The sequence below is a fragment of the Anastrepha ludens genome, chromosome 3, assembly GCF_028408465.1.
Source record: "Anastrepha ludens isolate Willacy chromosome 3, idAnaLude1.1, whole genome shotgun sequence".
NCBI classification, from domain to species: domain Eukaryota; kingdom Metazoa; phylum Arthropoda; class Insecta; order Diptera; family Tephritidae; genus Anastrepha; species Anastrepha ludens.
Window position 1 is genome coordinate 94400837 of NC_071499.1, and position 15659 is coordinate 94416495.

General features: G+C 34.7%; 1 protein-coding gene across 8 annotated transcripts in view; it reads left to right on the top strand.

Annotated features, from left to right (window-relative positions):
* Window positions 1–15107, top strand: part of LOC128858487 (uncharacterized) — a 59401-nt gene extending 44294 nt beyond the window's left edge. For all 8 annotated transcript variants that reach the window (XM_054094822.1, XM_054094821.1, XM_054094826.1 and 5 more), the window contains 5 exons: window positions 326–1061; window positions 1182–2131; window positions 3540–6608; window positions 6671–7269; window positions 7662–15107. In XM_054094822.1, coding sequence (XP_053950797.1) covers window positions 326–1061; window positions 1182–2131; window positions 3540–6608; window positions 6671–7231 — 5316 coding nt within the window. In that variant the 3' untranslated portion in view covers window positions 7232–7269; window positions 7662–15107. The remainder of the gene's footprint in view (window positions 1–325; window positions 1062–1181; window positions 2132–3539; window positions 6609–6670; window positions 7270–7661) is intronic.
* The last annotated feature ends 552 nt before the right edge of the window (window positions 15108–15659 follow it).

Below are 15659 nucleotides of genomic sequence, written 5' to 3' on the forward strand. Positions count from 1 at the left end.
TGTTAAATGGACCGTAAATGGCCGTTGGCAATCGTTGCTCAAGTGTGTTGCGTTCCATGATGAAATGTATACTAATGAAGTTTACAAATGACAAGCGAAAAATAAAAAATATTGCGTCGTTCGCCCTCCCTATCGGAAAAAAGTTGAAGCGCACCTATTGAATAACCCTATATTTTGTATGCTACTTAAAAACGAATTTAAAATACTGTTTAATTTGACTCGGCAGGTCGATTGATTAAAAAAAACAGTTCATGAAGAAATATAGCTAACAGAAAAGTTTTATTTTATTCTCTATGCTGATGTTTCTATTGCTCTTCTCTTGTAGATCGCAACTATTGAAAATCTCGTCGATGAGTTGTGTGAAAAACTAAAGGACATCGAAAAGCAAACTGGTGATAGTGAAGATGAGGATAAACAATTAGTAGCAACGCTTTCGCTAACTCAACAGCATCACCATAATCAATCACATCATCATTATCACCACAGTCATTCGCACAAGTCGCACTACAATCACCAAACGAAAGAAGTTCCATCGCATAGCAAAAGTTGCAGTGCTAGTGGTCGAGGTGAAGGCGGAAAAACTGTTCAAGCGGAGGCAACAGCAGGCGTAACACCAGTTAATAATCAGAAGAACGTCACGGAAGAACAATTAGAGGATCGTGAACTAGACCCACGTGATCTTTATTTTCGCGCTTTTCCAGCGCTGTCAAAAGAGATGGAGGATTCTTTAAATTGGCGACGCAATTCAAAGTGGCTGACGTGGCCTATGGAACAACGTAATCAGGACCCATCGATTTCGACTAGCAGTTCAAGCTCGACAATTTCTAGCAACTCCGCTGCAGATAGCGGTATTAAAGATATCGCTGCTAGCTCTGTCACTCAAACTAATGCTAGAGACAAGTTAGATGAAGCGCTGAAAAATGCATCAAAAGTGCCCCGACAAGAGTTGTGCGATGACGTTGCCAATGTTAACTATAATGAGGCTAATGCATCTGCCTTTGCTTCTGCTAATGCTGCTGTTGGTGGCATAAAACGAAAATCAAAACGTCGCCGAAGTCGAGGTAAGTGCAAGTTGGTAGTACACTTGAAATTTCGCGATGGTTCAAGCCGGTTCCTGATTTTTGATTTTTCAAATTAAGATATTCATTATTTTTAATAAAATTTTGCCGTTATTTTTTTAGCTTTATCGAAATTAAAGTCAAGTCAACAAAATGTGCGTAAAAATCCCGCTACCAGCGTTGCATGCGGCTCTGCTTCAATTTCCATGCCAAATAATGGTGGCAATAATGCATCAGCAGCAGGCGCCGCCATCAAAACAAAACGTAGTGCTTCTCCTACCTACTGGGATACCGATTTTGAGGGCTGTTGGGAGATGGGACGCGATCTGATCAAAGAGTTTATTACGCGTCAAAACAGGAACTATCGCAATCGCAGCACTTCAGAGAGTGCTGTTGCGTATAATAAGAAAATCGCCATTGAAGTAGCGGCAAGTATCAAGGACGGAGATCATGATTGTCATAGCACTAATGAGAATGTTATATTCGATGAAAAGCAACAGCAAACTAAAGGACCCACTGCTCAAATTAACGACATTGAGAGCGACAAAGATAGTAGATCGGCAAATGTCGTTACACCAATATTGCCGCCAGTGGATTTTTCTTTCTGCGATGACTACGATGATACACTCGCTTCGGTATCAGAATTAACTAATGACGTCCCCTTGGTACCTTCCGCAAAACGTCTATATGAACGCGAACTGATACCAACCGATGCTAAATCTGACGAACAGTTGGATTTCGCTCAATTCGAAGCTAAATTTAATAGTAGCGTAGAAGCTTTGTGGAAAGATGCTGGGAGCGGTGATGAAAAAGGATTTGAGCCAATTGGAAATGGGAATCAAATGCACGCTTTTGGTTTCGGCAGTACCAGCAGCTCGCACTTTCCTGGGCTTACTTCGTTACCATTCGATGTGCCATTCTCACAAAATGTAAAAAACTTTTGGGCCAACTATTATAATCACCATTTTGACCTAAGTAAAATGCTATTGACAAGCGTGATCGGCGGGAAAGCAAGAGAGCTGAATGTTGTGATGCAGAGCAAAGCGAATGATAGTGATAGCGATGTTTTTAAGGTGAGTGAAAGTGAGAGGGAAAACAAATTATTGTTGAGAATTAAATAGGATTTACATACCTATTCTTATAATACGTTCACATATAAGTAGATGACCTACTTTTTCGAGCTTAACTCAAAATCCGTAATTAAAAAGCGCGATTTCCCATACAAAATTTATCTCCCAAAATCTGAGATTATAAAATAATCCTAGATAATAACGATACTTTTTGACATACAACCCTGTGTTTTCTGTGTTATCGATAATTATTATTACGAATGTAATAGCTTCGGTAGACGCTCATGCATGCATGTCCAGCAGCTTATAAGTGTGCGTGTCGGGCGACACACGTACTTGCTTCGTGTCACACATACTTGATGTCGGCTTTTACATGATGAAAATCAAAAATTTTAGATTTTTTTCGCTTTGCATGACCGTGTCGCAGTCTGCATGACATGCAGTAGTGTCTCAGTTTGTGCTGACATTCGAGATGAATAGGTGTGCGGAAGAAATTCAAGTAAAACTGCTGCAGTTACAAGCAACAACAAATCATCTTCCGAAGACGACATATTTACGTGCGCACGCTATGAATACTCAATTCAAATGGCGCATGACATTTTTCGCATGAACGTTTGCGGGCAAACGTCATGCACCCGACACGCACACATATGAGCTGCTGGATATTCATTCATGAGCGTGTTCCGGAGCTATAAGGAGAAACATCAAAATAAATACGGGTCTGTAAAGATAATTCTAATAAAATGTTTGTTAAATACTATTAATTATGGACTCATTTTACAGAAAAAAGCGTGTATCCATAAACGTCTTGTCCTCTTATTACTTATTATAAAATGTTATATAGAATTTCCATCATATATTCCACCAAAATAATTTCTATGAACTCTCAAAGCAGTATTGGCAGCTGATTTTAAATTTTGCCGGTAATCTGCCATATGTGAACGTGAACGGGTAGATTAATTTGGTGGATTTATAGGTGATTAATGCATATGTGAACGTATTATTAGCAGATATCACAATTGCATGTCTTCTCAATTGTAAGATTTTTCTTAAGATCATTTGTTTATGTTTTTAATCAGTTGTTTGTCTTTATGAACTGCTTGGTCTTACTTTTTCTCTCAATTGTGATAATTGTTTGATTGTTTAAGCGTTTTCGTGAGGATACCATGACATACGAGTTGTGACCAATGAATTTTAAAAGATAGATTAAGAATAGTGCGACTAGTCTAGGACAGTTTGGCGTCATATTTCCCAAATTCTAGCTTTTTAATAAAAATTTTAATTTTCTTGAAAACGTTATAAGTGTCCAAAGAGAAACAGAGTTGCAGATAATCTTAAGTGCTCATTCTACTGACTTAAAAGCAAATTCTGAAATATTTTCCTTTCTTATATTTTCCTTATACTTGTTCAGACCAACAACGGCATTTTAAGTGTTGATACTTCGGAGAAACCTATCAGTTTCTCCAAACCTCAAGCTGACGTGTGCACTACAGCCTCCACCAGTACCAGCGACTACTACTCGATGCCCAGCAATTTAGACAGAAATAAAGCAAAATTGCAGCGCTGCGGTTTGCGCCATAACAGCGCCTGCAGTGACAATGGCGCTGCGGGTGTGCATAGCGGCGGTATAATAGGAGAAGAACGGAAAACACCTATAGCGCTGTTTTTGCAAAACTCAATTTGGTCCAAAAATGCTAATCTTGGTGGCGGGGACACAGATGAGAGTTTCTACTTTAAGGTGCACAACTCGGGCAAGCAGCTAAATCAATATGACGGGGTTGGTAATAACAACAATCGTGAACAGAAACTGCAGGGGGATACTGATACTAGTGCCATTAACGTTGGAAGCGGCAGCAGCAGCAGCTTTGGTTTTACCGCACCCTATACATCGTCTAAATGGTCAGAGGGCATAAATGCTGGACCGCCTCAAAGCAATATGACAATGGCTCCACCGCAACAATTGCAACAAGCTCAGTGTGCAAATCCAAAGAACAATTTTAATATTTCTTTGAACTCTCTGAGTGGCACCGACTGCACTGATTCATCATCTTCGGCTTCATTACCCGCCACTACAGGTACTAATTGGCAGGCGGCCAAAGGCAATACAAAAACTGGTTTACAAAATACTTGGGCAACTAGTGCACCACCGAGTGTAGAACAAACGCACGGCGCAAACACAACAAAGCGCCCGCCAACACACCTCATTAGTGGCGGGGGTGATGATGGCAATGTAGGCATCGTAACTATGCCAAAAATAACGCTCGCTAATCATTCTCCTAAAAGCAGTGGCTTCATTGAGTATTCACGTGTCAAATCAGTTTTACAGTTACAATTGTTAACCGAAGAAAAGTCATCGAGCATGGGTTCAACTAAGCAGCTTCAGCGGAATTACCCGCAGCGACTCAATAGCAAAGAACAACCACAGCAACACTATGCGCTCGATTTGATGGATGATGGCGAAAATTTATTGACATCCGAACGCACACATTTCCATCCCATTAAGTCGTATGTAGATGGGCACACCTTTGATATTTGCAGCGACATAGATGTCGTAGAGTATGATCGCTCGGCCAGCGGATATCTCTATCTGGAGCAAGATAAATATCTCGAGTACACGCGAACTGACAACTTTATTGTGGAGGATGATGGTGGCGTTGGTGCCTCAGCCAACCCATTGTATGCCAATTCGAATTGTGAGGCTGCAACTTTTGGTGCCAACGTAAACTACAACATCGATAGCGGAAATGGCAAATCGAAACGTGTTGAACGTGATTTTATAATCAAATTCCGTGTGCAACGCACTGAGATCGCTTGTCAAACGGATGCAGAACCGCCAACTGAACGTGCACTGGTAACTGCAAATAAACGTTTCTCTAGTATGAGTGTAACAGCTACAGCGCAACCACATCCACTTTCCTTGATTTTTTCGAATGCCGCTAAAAACTTGAAAGCGACTGCGGCCAATGAACTTGTATACAGCGACACTGTCGAGGCATTTACACGCGCAATGGCACATTTTCCGCCACTGTCGCCCACATCGAACAATTCCGCATGGCTACCAGTAGGAGCTGATTTCGATGGGCGCCAATCCACTAATGGCAATTGGAATATCTACCAAGAACATTCGAAGATGCACAAAAAAACCAATAAGAAAAGAAACAATATGAAGAGCAATGCTAATGATGATGACGATGTTGACGACGAAGCCGGCGGCGATGAAGTAGATTTCTATGGCGGTGCTGTTGGCGTTGCCGATATGGACCACATCAGCACCTTTGACACTGATGTGGACATGACAAGTTTAGGGCAACAATGGTCCATGAATGAGATACGTAAAAAGTGCAAAGAAGCTGGTCACATGACCACTTATACCAATGCCAATAATAATAATTCCATTGGTTCTGGTGATGGCGCCGACGGTGGCATCGAGTCTGTTTGGGATATGTGTACGGCCTGTAACAGTGAACTGAAATCAATACCGGCCAACAGATTGTTGCGCGATGAACTTCAAGTGGAGGCGGATGAGATAATGAGTGATCTGAAGTATATGCAAGATTTATACATAGGGCGTGCTGGGGATGCGAATGATGCTGACGATGAAGATGATGGTGCGGACGGGGAGAGTGTAGGCGATACTGTGACAAGTGATAGCGATTGGTGTGCCGAGGACGTAAGTGCTGAAGTTGTAGAAGAATGTCCAGTCCAACCGAGGTCGAATGAACAATTTACAAATCCTCAGGCAGAATCGACGCATGCTTTTGAAGCTGCGGGTGAGAGCGGGGTCACCAATGATTCGGACACGTTTACTGTTATACAAAAAGTAAATCGCCTAATTGCTGAGTTGTTACGTCCCGAGAACAACGATGATAACATCCTTGTGGACAAATTAGAGTCAAATGCAAAAGGTTGTGAGGGGTCACGTGCAGCAGAAACAGAAACAGCAACAGCACAATTCAGCGGTAATTTATGGCATAGCAACCGTAATGAACGCAACATTTGGCAACTTAATGCAGCCGATACCACTACTGGAATAGTAGTTGGTGCTGGTGTGGGTATAAATAAAAACAGTGGTGGTATTCATCCAATGCAACTTTTGCGCCAATTCAATGTAAAACCAATCGAGAGTGCGGCGAATATTGGTAATATTTTCCCATTGCCCCCTGCTGGCGATACAGATAAATACCACACACAAATGGGTTGGGATCATGAGAATCTAGCTAGAATTTGGCAAACATCACCACCACCACCACATCAACAGCCACAAGTAGAAAACATGGCAATAAAGAATGCCAATTCACCAGCCGCTGCATTTCATCAAACTGAAAACCATGAGAAAATTGATATAGCTGAGAAAAATATGCGCAATTTACGCGCCAACGCGGATGCGAGTGTAGAAGCGGCTGCAGCCAATTTGCAGCAGGCGCAAGAATTTTTAGCTCATAACCAAAGCAATGTGATAGAATCGGATTTAAAGTTAAAGGTATGTAACTATTTCCCAATGTCATTTACCCAAATTCCATTTTTTCACTTTCCTATTTGCAGGCAGTTACTCGTAAACGACGTCATTCGGCATCACAAAATTATTTCCACGCGCAACTAAATGGTGGCATAATGATAGCAAACGCAACCACAGCTACTAGCAGTAGCATTATTGGCGGTAGTGCTACACTATTTCAAAACAATAACAACAATGAAATCGCCAATTTAAATAGTTATGCAGTGAAGTCGAGTGCCAACGAATTTAGTTTTAAAAATTTACTCAATGCTTCGTTACGTTTTGGTGCCGCTGCGGCCGCTGCCGTTGCCGCTTCTAATGCGAAAAAATGTTCGGATTATGCCACCAACCTTTGTGGTGCTGATATTGCATATGGTTGCGATGCAACTGCAGCGGCTGCTAACAATCACACGATCATCACCTGCAAGTATCATTTGACTGCAATTGAACCGCTGCCATTGGATAATGTTGGTGGTATGGAAAACGTAGGTTTGTTAGGTGGTGGCAATGGTGGCGGTATCACAGAGGCACCGCTTTCGTGTCTCATCGACAAGAACCCATCCATATTGAAGCATGTAACCATGGTTTCACGGCCGTTGACACGATAAAATGTTCATAGGTTCTTTCAATAATTTTACAAAATGAGGTAAGTTACGCGATTTTTGTTGATTTATTGACAATTTCTTAAGTTGCTGAGCTGTTGTCGAAGAATACTCAATTTTTAAGAACTTTATATACTTTAAATTGCCTAAAATAGTTTATCTAAAAATTAAGTGCATGAAGCCACCGAAAATGATTTTCGAACAATGATTGAAAATTTGAGGACGTTACCCTTTGGACCTAGGCACGATCACGGAAAAATGTAAAACCAGTGTAGCAGTAGTAATTAAAATAGGAGAAATTTCAAGGCCGTTTTTGGAACATCATCAACTGTATAAAATTATAAAATAAATTTTTAATATTTTTTTTTTGTTTCCGTTTAATTTATTGTTTTCTACCAAATCTATGTAAACAGTGATTAATTTTTTGCTTTTTCAGGTGCTCGCACTTTAGGTTATGTCGAATGGATTGGGCTTCACGTAGAAAACAATATAAAAATATTTTGGCAACATCATCAGTAACAAGAAGATTTACAATAGCAATTCACGTGGAATTAGCAAAAACAAAAACAAGAAGTCAAATGGCGGCGCACATCAGTTGCAACCCGTTAGCAGAAGACTAACATAATTACCAAAAACAAAAAAAAATGTATCAAAAGATAATTTATGTTGATTTTCGTAAATTTAGTTAGAACAGCAACTAGCAGCTCGTCGTTTACGTGTAAATTTATTTAATGCTTTACTTATTTTCTTTAATTTTTTTGTTAAATGTTGTAAATTATTCATATACATACCCTCAAACGTATAAGAAACCGCGTTTTATAAGCAATTAATTCCATTCAAACACACACACACACACACATAGATAAAAGAACCCACTAACGATATATAGGCATTGTATGGGCATTTGTAGAATCTATGTGTAACGATATCAAGCATAACAACTGTATATAACTTTTGACTATTTCTTTAAATTTACTTTCATTGGCGATATGTTTGTTTACCTTAATCTTTTTTTGATTTCTTTATTATTTTTCCAAATTTATTTAAACATATAAAAAATGTGAAATGTTGAATGCAACAAAAAATCAAAAAAAAAAAAACAAAAAAATATATATATATATTCTATATGTATAGAAAACATACACATAATAGCAAAAAAAGCAACAAAAAAAAAAATTTTAACAGTATAAAAACATAAAACATGGCAGTATGTAAAACCAGCTGCATGCGAAAACGCAATAAAATCTAAGAGTGTTCGCCACAAGTTTCATAGCCACTTTGTTAGCCTGCAAAAGCGTTGTGAAAATGCATTATTGCGAAAATTCGGGTTACTGACGAAATAATGCAGATTTCAAATTTACTGTCCATTCCCAACAAAATATATTGACACAAAGCAGAAAAATCCCGTCCCCAAAAAAAAAAAAAAAAAAACATTAACATTGATACAAGTAGTAAGAATTCATAATAAACATTAAACTTATTTTTGCTTTGAATGTGCATATAGATCACTTTTCAAATTTTCTCAAAACCATGTTAGTGTTAACTTACTATAACAGGGCACATTTTGGTTTGATTCCACACATTCTTTATATTTGCAATTCTTTTTTTTTTTTTTAATCGATTAATATTTACCACAAAAGATCACTTGAGTGCTCTTCAAAATTACAAAAGAAGACGTTAGACATAATTTTCTATATTTATGTTGAAACGCATAAACCTAAAGTCTACAACTCTCTTTTGATTCAAAGTCTACGGGGTATTTTCAGCGAGTACAACACTCAAGAGTAAAGCGTTGACTAACCGAGGATTCATATTGTCTTAATATTTGCTTAAATTTATCAACTTTTTATAATTTGTCAAGGGAATTTCGAAGAGCATTTCGTATAAGCTTCAGTGCCTGACTAGTGTAAATGAATTAGAATGCGAAAAAATGTATGTTTCAAAATTTCAAGTATATTTAAAGTAAATGATAACATTCGTGTATTTTTACCTAATAAATCTGTCATTTTCTGTAATTAAATTTTTCCACAGCTAGTTTGTTCATGTACATTCAAAGGCGGAAAATGTCAAATATATTACAAGTCAAATATAATACATCAAATATATAATTTGAAGGTATGCCATTGTAAAAAAAATTTCCATCAAAAATGTATATAGTAAAATTGTTATAGTTGTTGTTTGCCAGCTATGCACTATACATACACATGCAATTTTTCTTTGGAATTGAGCATTTGGAAAATTGAAAAGAACGCAAGCATATTGTGAATGGCTTGGGCCTTCTTATTATGTTGATAGGCAATAAACATCTGTTGATTTGAGTTTAAATGTGTAATATACTCTACATGTAATAAAGAGAAACCCAGTAGTGGTTCAGTATAAAGAGCAAAAAAGAGCAAATACTCGTATCAATTCATTTATTTGTTTAAAATTTTTGAGAAATAATTGAGAAGTTTTGCTTTAAAAGCAAAACATAAATAAGCATGGGCATTAAGTATTTGTTGAGGCTTGACCCATTGCCTATGTGATTCTAGTGCCGGAGTTAGTTATTTGTCACTTCATTCCGTGTCTAAAATTGGTTAACATCGACAATTTTCGATGTATCTAAGATACATCAACATCTCTTTAAGCGGCTATTTATGCAAAAAAAAAAAAAGACTTGAACTTTATGAAATTTCCGCTTTTCTTTAGCCAGACAAGAAAAATAAAATAAAAAAACGTGTGTAAAAATAAAAACTAGAAATCCAACCCATTTTTTAGCGACTTATTGACTGGCATCGTTGATATTAAACTTTAAATGAGAATTAGTTTGTGGCATAATTTTTAAATGGTGTTCAAATTCGAAATTAAATCCAATAAACCGATTTCATAATTTTTAATAAGCCACATTCAAGCGAATAATATACAAACTATAGCGTTTGTGGAAAAAGTAACTAAAATCATTTTGAAATGTCTACTACCATATTAGGCCAATGCCGAGGATGTGTTTACGAGTGTGTTCGCCACACTCAATGATAACAGAAATATTACGCTCCTGTCACTTTTTTGATGGTCTGTTGCGGATACTCGGCTGATTAGTTGCCGCAATATTGCAGAAGTTATATCGCGCAGAACGAGATGTTTGAAAATATGGAAATAAGGAACGATACCTTCGTTTCATTTGAACTTAGTTTTGCGCCAAGAGCAATTATGAATTTCAAAGTAGTATTTATTAAATAAAAACTTACTTTTCCTCTTCCATTTCAACTTCGGAGTGAAAACTTATACTAGGCTGGTCAATATTTATATTAACTGACAAAAAGCGATGCTATCTCGTAAAAAGTAGCACCGCCGCAATTATTACAGCTCGAAAAGTACTGCTGTAAATACTATACTTATTGTTTCCTTATACAAAGCTTTTTGTTTTTATAAATGTAGTGATTTTTGAATAATTATTTAATTTACTGTTGTAACACAATTGTGTAATTTCTGTTTAAAAATTATATTTCAATCTTTGTTTTTTCTTCGAATTTTTACGAGCGAATTGCTTCAAGTTTTACAGATTTTGTTATACAAGTGTAATTAATTGTTCTTGAAAAACATTTAAATTATTTGAAATGCTGTGCATTATGCATACAAACGAAAAAACCAAGATGAAGACGAATATATGTATGTATATGTAGTTGGTTAAAAAAATATAAATTTTATTTGCCGTTTTCGAGTGTTCAATGCTAAATTATAATTTCTTATTTTTGACTTATTTCTTATTTTGAAACAAATTTATTTTTCAGAAAAGGTGACAGTTCATTTTTACGTCTTTTTCTGTGGATGTTAATTAAATTTTCTTTAAAATATTATATATGAAATAAGGCGAGAATTGATAAACGGCAAAAACAAATTTTATATCTAAAAATTCAAAATGTGTAATTATAATAAAAAAAACACGTTAATTATAGTAGTAAAAGTATTTAATTAAGTAACTACTATAATTACAAATAATAATTTAATAGAAATTCGCACTATATTTTGATTTACAATACATATGTATGTGTATGAAGGAACAAATTACATACGTATATGTATATTTAGCAGTACATATATAGCATTATTTAAATATATAGAAATGCGTGAATGCGAGTAAGCAACAACTAAATACATACATATATGTACAAATATATGAAAAGAGTGATTTCACAAAGAAAAGTGAAAATGTATAAGCGTAAACGCAAGTTTAGTGAAAAGTTGTAAAATGAATGTGTGAATGCCCAAAAGAGCAAGCGCATCTGCATATTCACAAACAAAAATAATACACACATATATTTACACGGTTTGAAATATATACACACTCATACATAAGCATTCCCATTTACACATATTTAAAGGGCGCCGCATAAAAATATTGTTGCTTGTTTTTGTGTCATGGTCTATTATATTTGAATTTGTGCATCATTTAAGGACCCATTTCCACTTTATTTATTAACTGATGAGAGCTTTTCACCAAGCAACAATATTAACGAAGTAATAAAGTGCGGTCCAGAGAGTACAAAATTCCTTCAAAACAGCTGTACCACTGTTATAACCACTAAACTGAATTAGCTATTACCTTAGTTTTAAATAGTTACATACATGCCCACATAAATTACATTAGTCAAAGAAAAGTAGTCTCTTTACAATCGTTTTCCACGCTCGATACTGTATTTAGTACATACATATACATATATTATATGTAATAAATAAAAATAAATATTGCCCTTTCAGGTAATATACAATAGTGCGATTTCTAATTATAAATAGACGAGTTTACAAGAAGTTAGTTAATTTTGTTATATATTTTTCTGTTAATTGCACCGTGTAAAAGAACGTTTATATTTATTTGTCTTTCTTTTTTTTTGTTAGAAACGCACGTTAATGTTTTCTGTTGCAATAATCAGCTGCGCTGACGTTCAATCATTTGTTATTATAACTGTTAAAAAAATCTCTAAAAACTCTTGGAAGAGAATTTTGTGCTGTAGTGTCACATAAATCCGGTCGTTCGGGTAAAAACACTCCGACTATCGAAGAAACAGCCAAACACTCAGACTCTTCCCCTTTTCAACCTGATAGATGGTATACATACATTACCATTCAATGAAACAGTAAATAAGTAAATTTCTTAAAATTACTTTAGTCCACGAATTTCAAAATTTTCGTTATAAAAATCTAGTTTAAAAATTAATGTATAACAAAGTGCTTGATTCTACAAAAGCAACCTATTTCAAGTTAAAACATTTTTGTCAGATAGTGATTTTATTGTTCCTTAGAAAGCGAGATAAAAATAAAGACAAACGACGCGCTAATGTACGTGTATGAACGTCAAATATTTTCTAGCGAATTCACTTTTCCTATGCTTACGGAAAGAAATCAAAAATTTACTACAACTTCTATGCAACATTTGCGATTTCTTAATCGCATGGCAGCCGTTTGTACGTACCGAAATGACTCTGGTTTTCCCCGACCAAAGTTTGCCGCCTCAATAAACTAGCCTTGCCTAATGCGCTGAGTCTCACCTCTCGAAAACTTCAAAAATATACACAATTTTTAGTAACGCTTTTTCAACGTGCGCATCTATATATGTAAGTAGATGTGTGCCAATCGTGATCAATTTCTAATTACATATGGAGACAGACAAAGTGAGCAGAAAATTGTTCACAAAAATTATTACAGTAAATATGATTTTTTTATGTATAAATATGTTTAAAAAACAGTTTCAAATATGTATACAAAGACAGAACTTTTATAAATTCATTAGAAACATAAAGGAAGACAAAAACGATGATAATTGTGTAATTGACAAAAATAACAGGAGCAAAATTCATGTAAAGATGGTCTAATAAAATGGCAAAAATTTCATATTGACAAAGAAAGTTCGTTGCACTTGCACATGGAGAGTGAATCCATACGCTCTTCCACGGCTTTACCTTAATAGAGCGAATATCAATAAGTAGGGTAAAAATTATTTAAAAGTTATTGACTACGCTTTGTCTTACACAAATCCGGCTTTTCCTTTTAGTAATTTTCAAATTCATTTTATTGCGATTATCAATTTATACTAATGGGCTCTGAAAAACGTCACAGCTAAGAAAACAAAATTAAATATTGTATTATATTTTGAAATTAGTTCAGTGTAGAGTAACTAACACTTATTATATATATTTAAAAGTGAATACAAGAAAACAATGCAGATACAGAGCGCAAGAGTGATTGTGAATTTGAGTGAAAGTAATTAGCAAAGGCAACAAGAGTTGAGTTGCTTGAATTTCAATTTAAAAACATACACGAATAAATGTATAATGGAAAAAGAGAGGATTAAGTTTGTTTATGTATGTGTGTACATGTATGTATATGGGAAAACACTGCTAATTTCGACTACAGGAAAAGCAAATAAGATTTATGAGAATCGAGCCAAAAAAATTCCCAATGAATGGTGTATTTAGACTAGAAGCTATAAAGAAATAGTGGATAATGTTTGGACATGTGTATGCATCATTCGAATGTGTGGCTGACCAATTTGTTTTCCGATAAAATTGTAAATAATTATATGTACCGCATAGTTTAGTAATTATAGGTATGCAACTGAAAGCAAATAAACCTACAATGCAAGTATATATGTATCAATGTTGAGAAAAAGAAAAGTAGGGAAAATAGAAAGTTACGAAAGTTTAAGAGCAAACTTAAATTCAATGATAACATTAAAAAGGCGCACGGATATGGAAATTTGTTAAAGGAATATCCGGTGCATAGAAGATTTAGGCTACATATAGCAATTATATCAAATGAAATTGGCAAATTCACCATCATTACTAAAGTAGTCACTCGTACATAAAACAAAGTAGAAACACGAGAGAAATATTTAGAAGAAAAATTTGTTTTAAAAGATTTGTTTGTCCTTAAATACGTAAGCATAAATTTTTTCAAGAATCTTATTTAAAAAAGATGCCTAAAACTAATGTGAATCAAGAGGAAAAACACAAGGAATTCTACTAATTTTGTTTGTTTAATTTTCTCCAATTGTAAACTTTTCTTGCTGTATAGTTGATTGATTGTTGAATATTTTTTATTGAAGTATAAATACATTTTTTTAACACTTGTAAAATATAATTGTATTTAAAACGAAGCCCATTTGACCAAAACAAATTAAAAGTATTGCTGCTACTCAATGCAGGAAGTAACCATATTTCATAAGTCATGCAGAATACAGTTTCTTGAATCTAAAATTGAAAACAGGAAAGAAAAAAGTTTAAAAATACAAAAAAAACTAGTTTGTAAATAAAAGTGGAAAACATAAAAAAATATAGATATGTTTTTGCGTGTACCGAGAATTACGTAAGCTTTTCTTGGCTACACATACATACATACATGTGAAAAAAATCTCTAAGTTCGTTTTTGTTTTTAAGACTGCAGTGGTGGATGGGTTGTGTTTTTGATATCCAAACTTATGCGAGAAAGTATGTTTGAGTTTTAGGAATTCATCTATTTGACTATAAATTACGACTTTTATAAATCTTGAAAATTTGCTTTAAAAAGTCGCGAAAAATACACCTTTTACATAAATACTTTTCTCTGTTAAAATTATTTCTCAGTCAGCCTCTTTCAATTCATCTACTGCATGTTTGAAATTATTATTTTTGCCAAAGAATATAAGTTGCAGCTCTAAAGACAAATCACAAAAATAATAAGAAACAATTGAAAAAAAAAACATTATTTGTGGCTTGTAAGTTAAAAAGTAAGGTTTTTGTGCCTTTTTCGAGAAATGATTATATGTATGTAACGGTGCAAGTTATTTAAGAAGAAAGAAAGCAAATTCACTCTTTAAAAGAAATGTCGCGAAAATAAAGCTGCATACAATTTAAATTCTACAAAAAAAATTTTAATAAATAATGTAAAAAATTCTCTACATCAAGAAGAGTCTGCGAAAATTGCTGAACTCTGATTAGTTATCGATGTTCGCGCTTAAGAATTTCTTAAGAAACGGCAAAAATAGCATTAAAAAAATAAAAATTATAAAAATAAAAACTAACTTGCACTTGCAATTAATAATGTCATAACGATACATACATATGTATATGAAAATAAAAATGAAAAATAAAAAATAAAAATTTAACACTGCAACAGATTAATATTCAATAGGTAACTTCATCATAATACGAAATTTTAATAATAAATAGAAATAAATAATAAAATGTAAAAGTTAAATAATAAGCAAATGATCACATTATTAACTGCAAGTTTGCAAAGAATTCTGTTGTTGCAACAGCATAAACATTCCCTACAAATGTTTGGGGAATGCAGCTGGAGTGGCAGTCCTTAGCCGGATATTAATCTGGGTCGTTCCGGTAACGTAAAATTGACTGTTGTGGGAACAGCAAAGAATTCTCATATCTATTAGTTTAATTTCTCAGTTTTCCTCCTCAGCTGTACA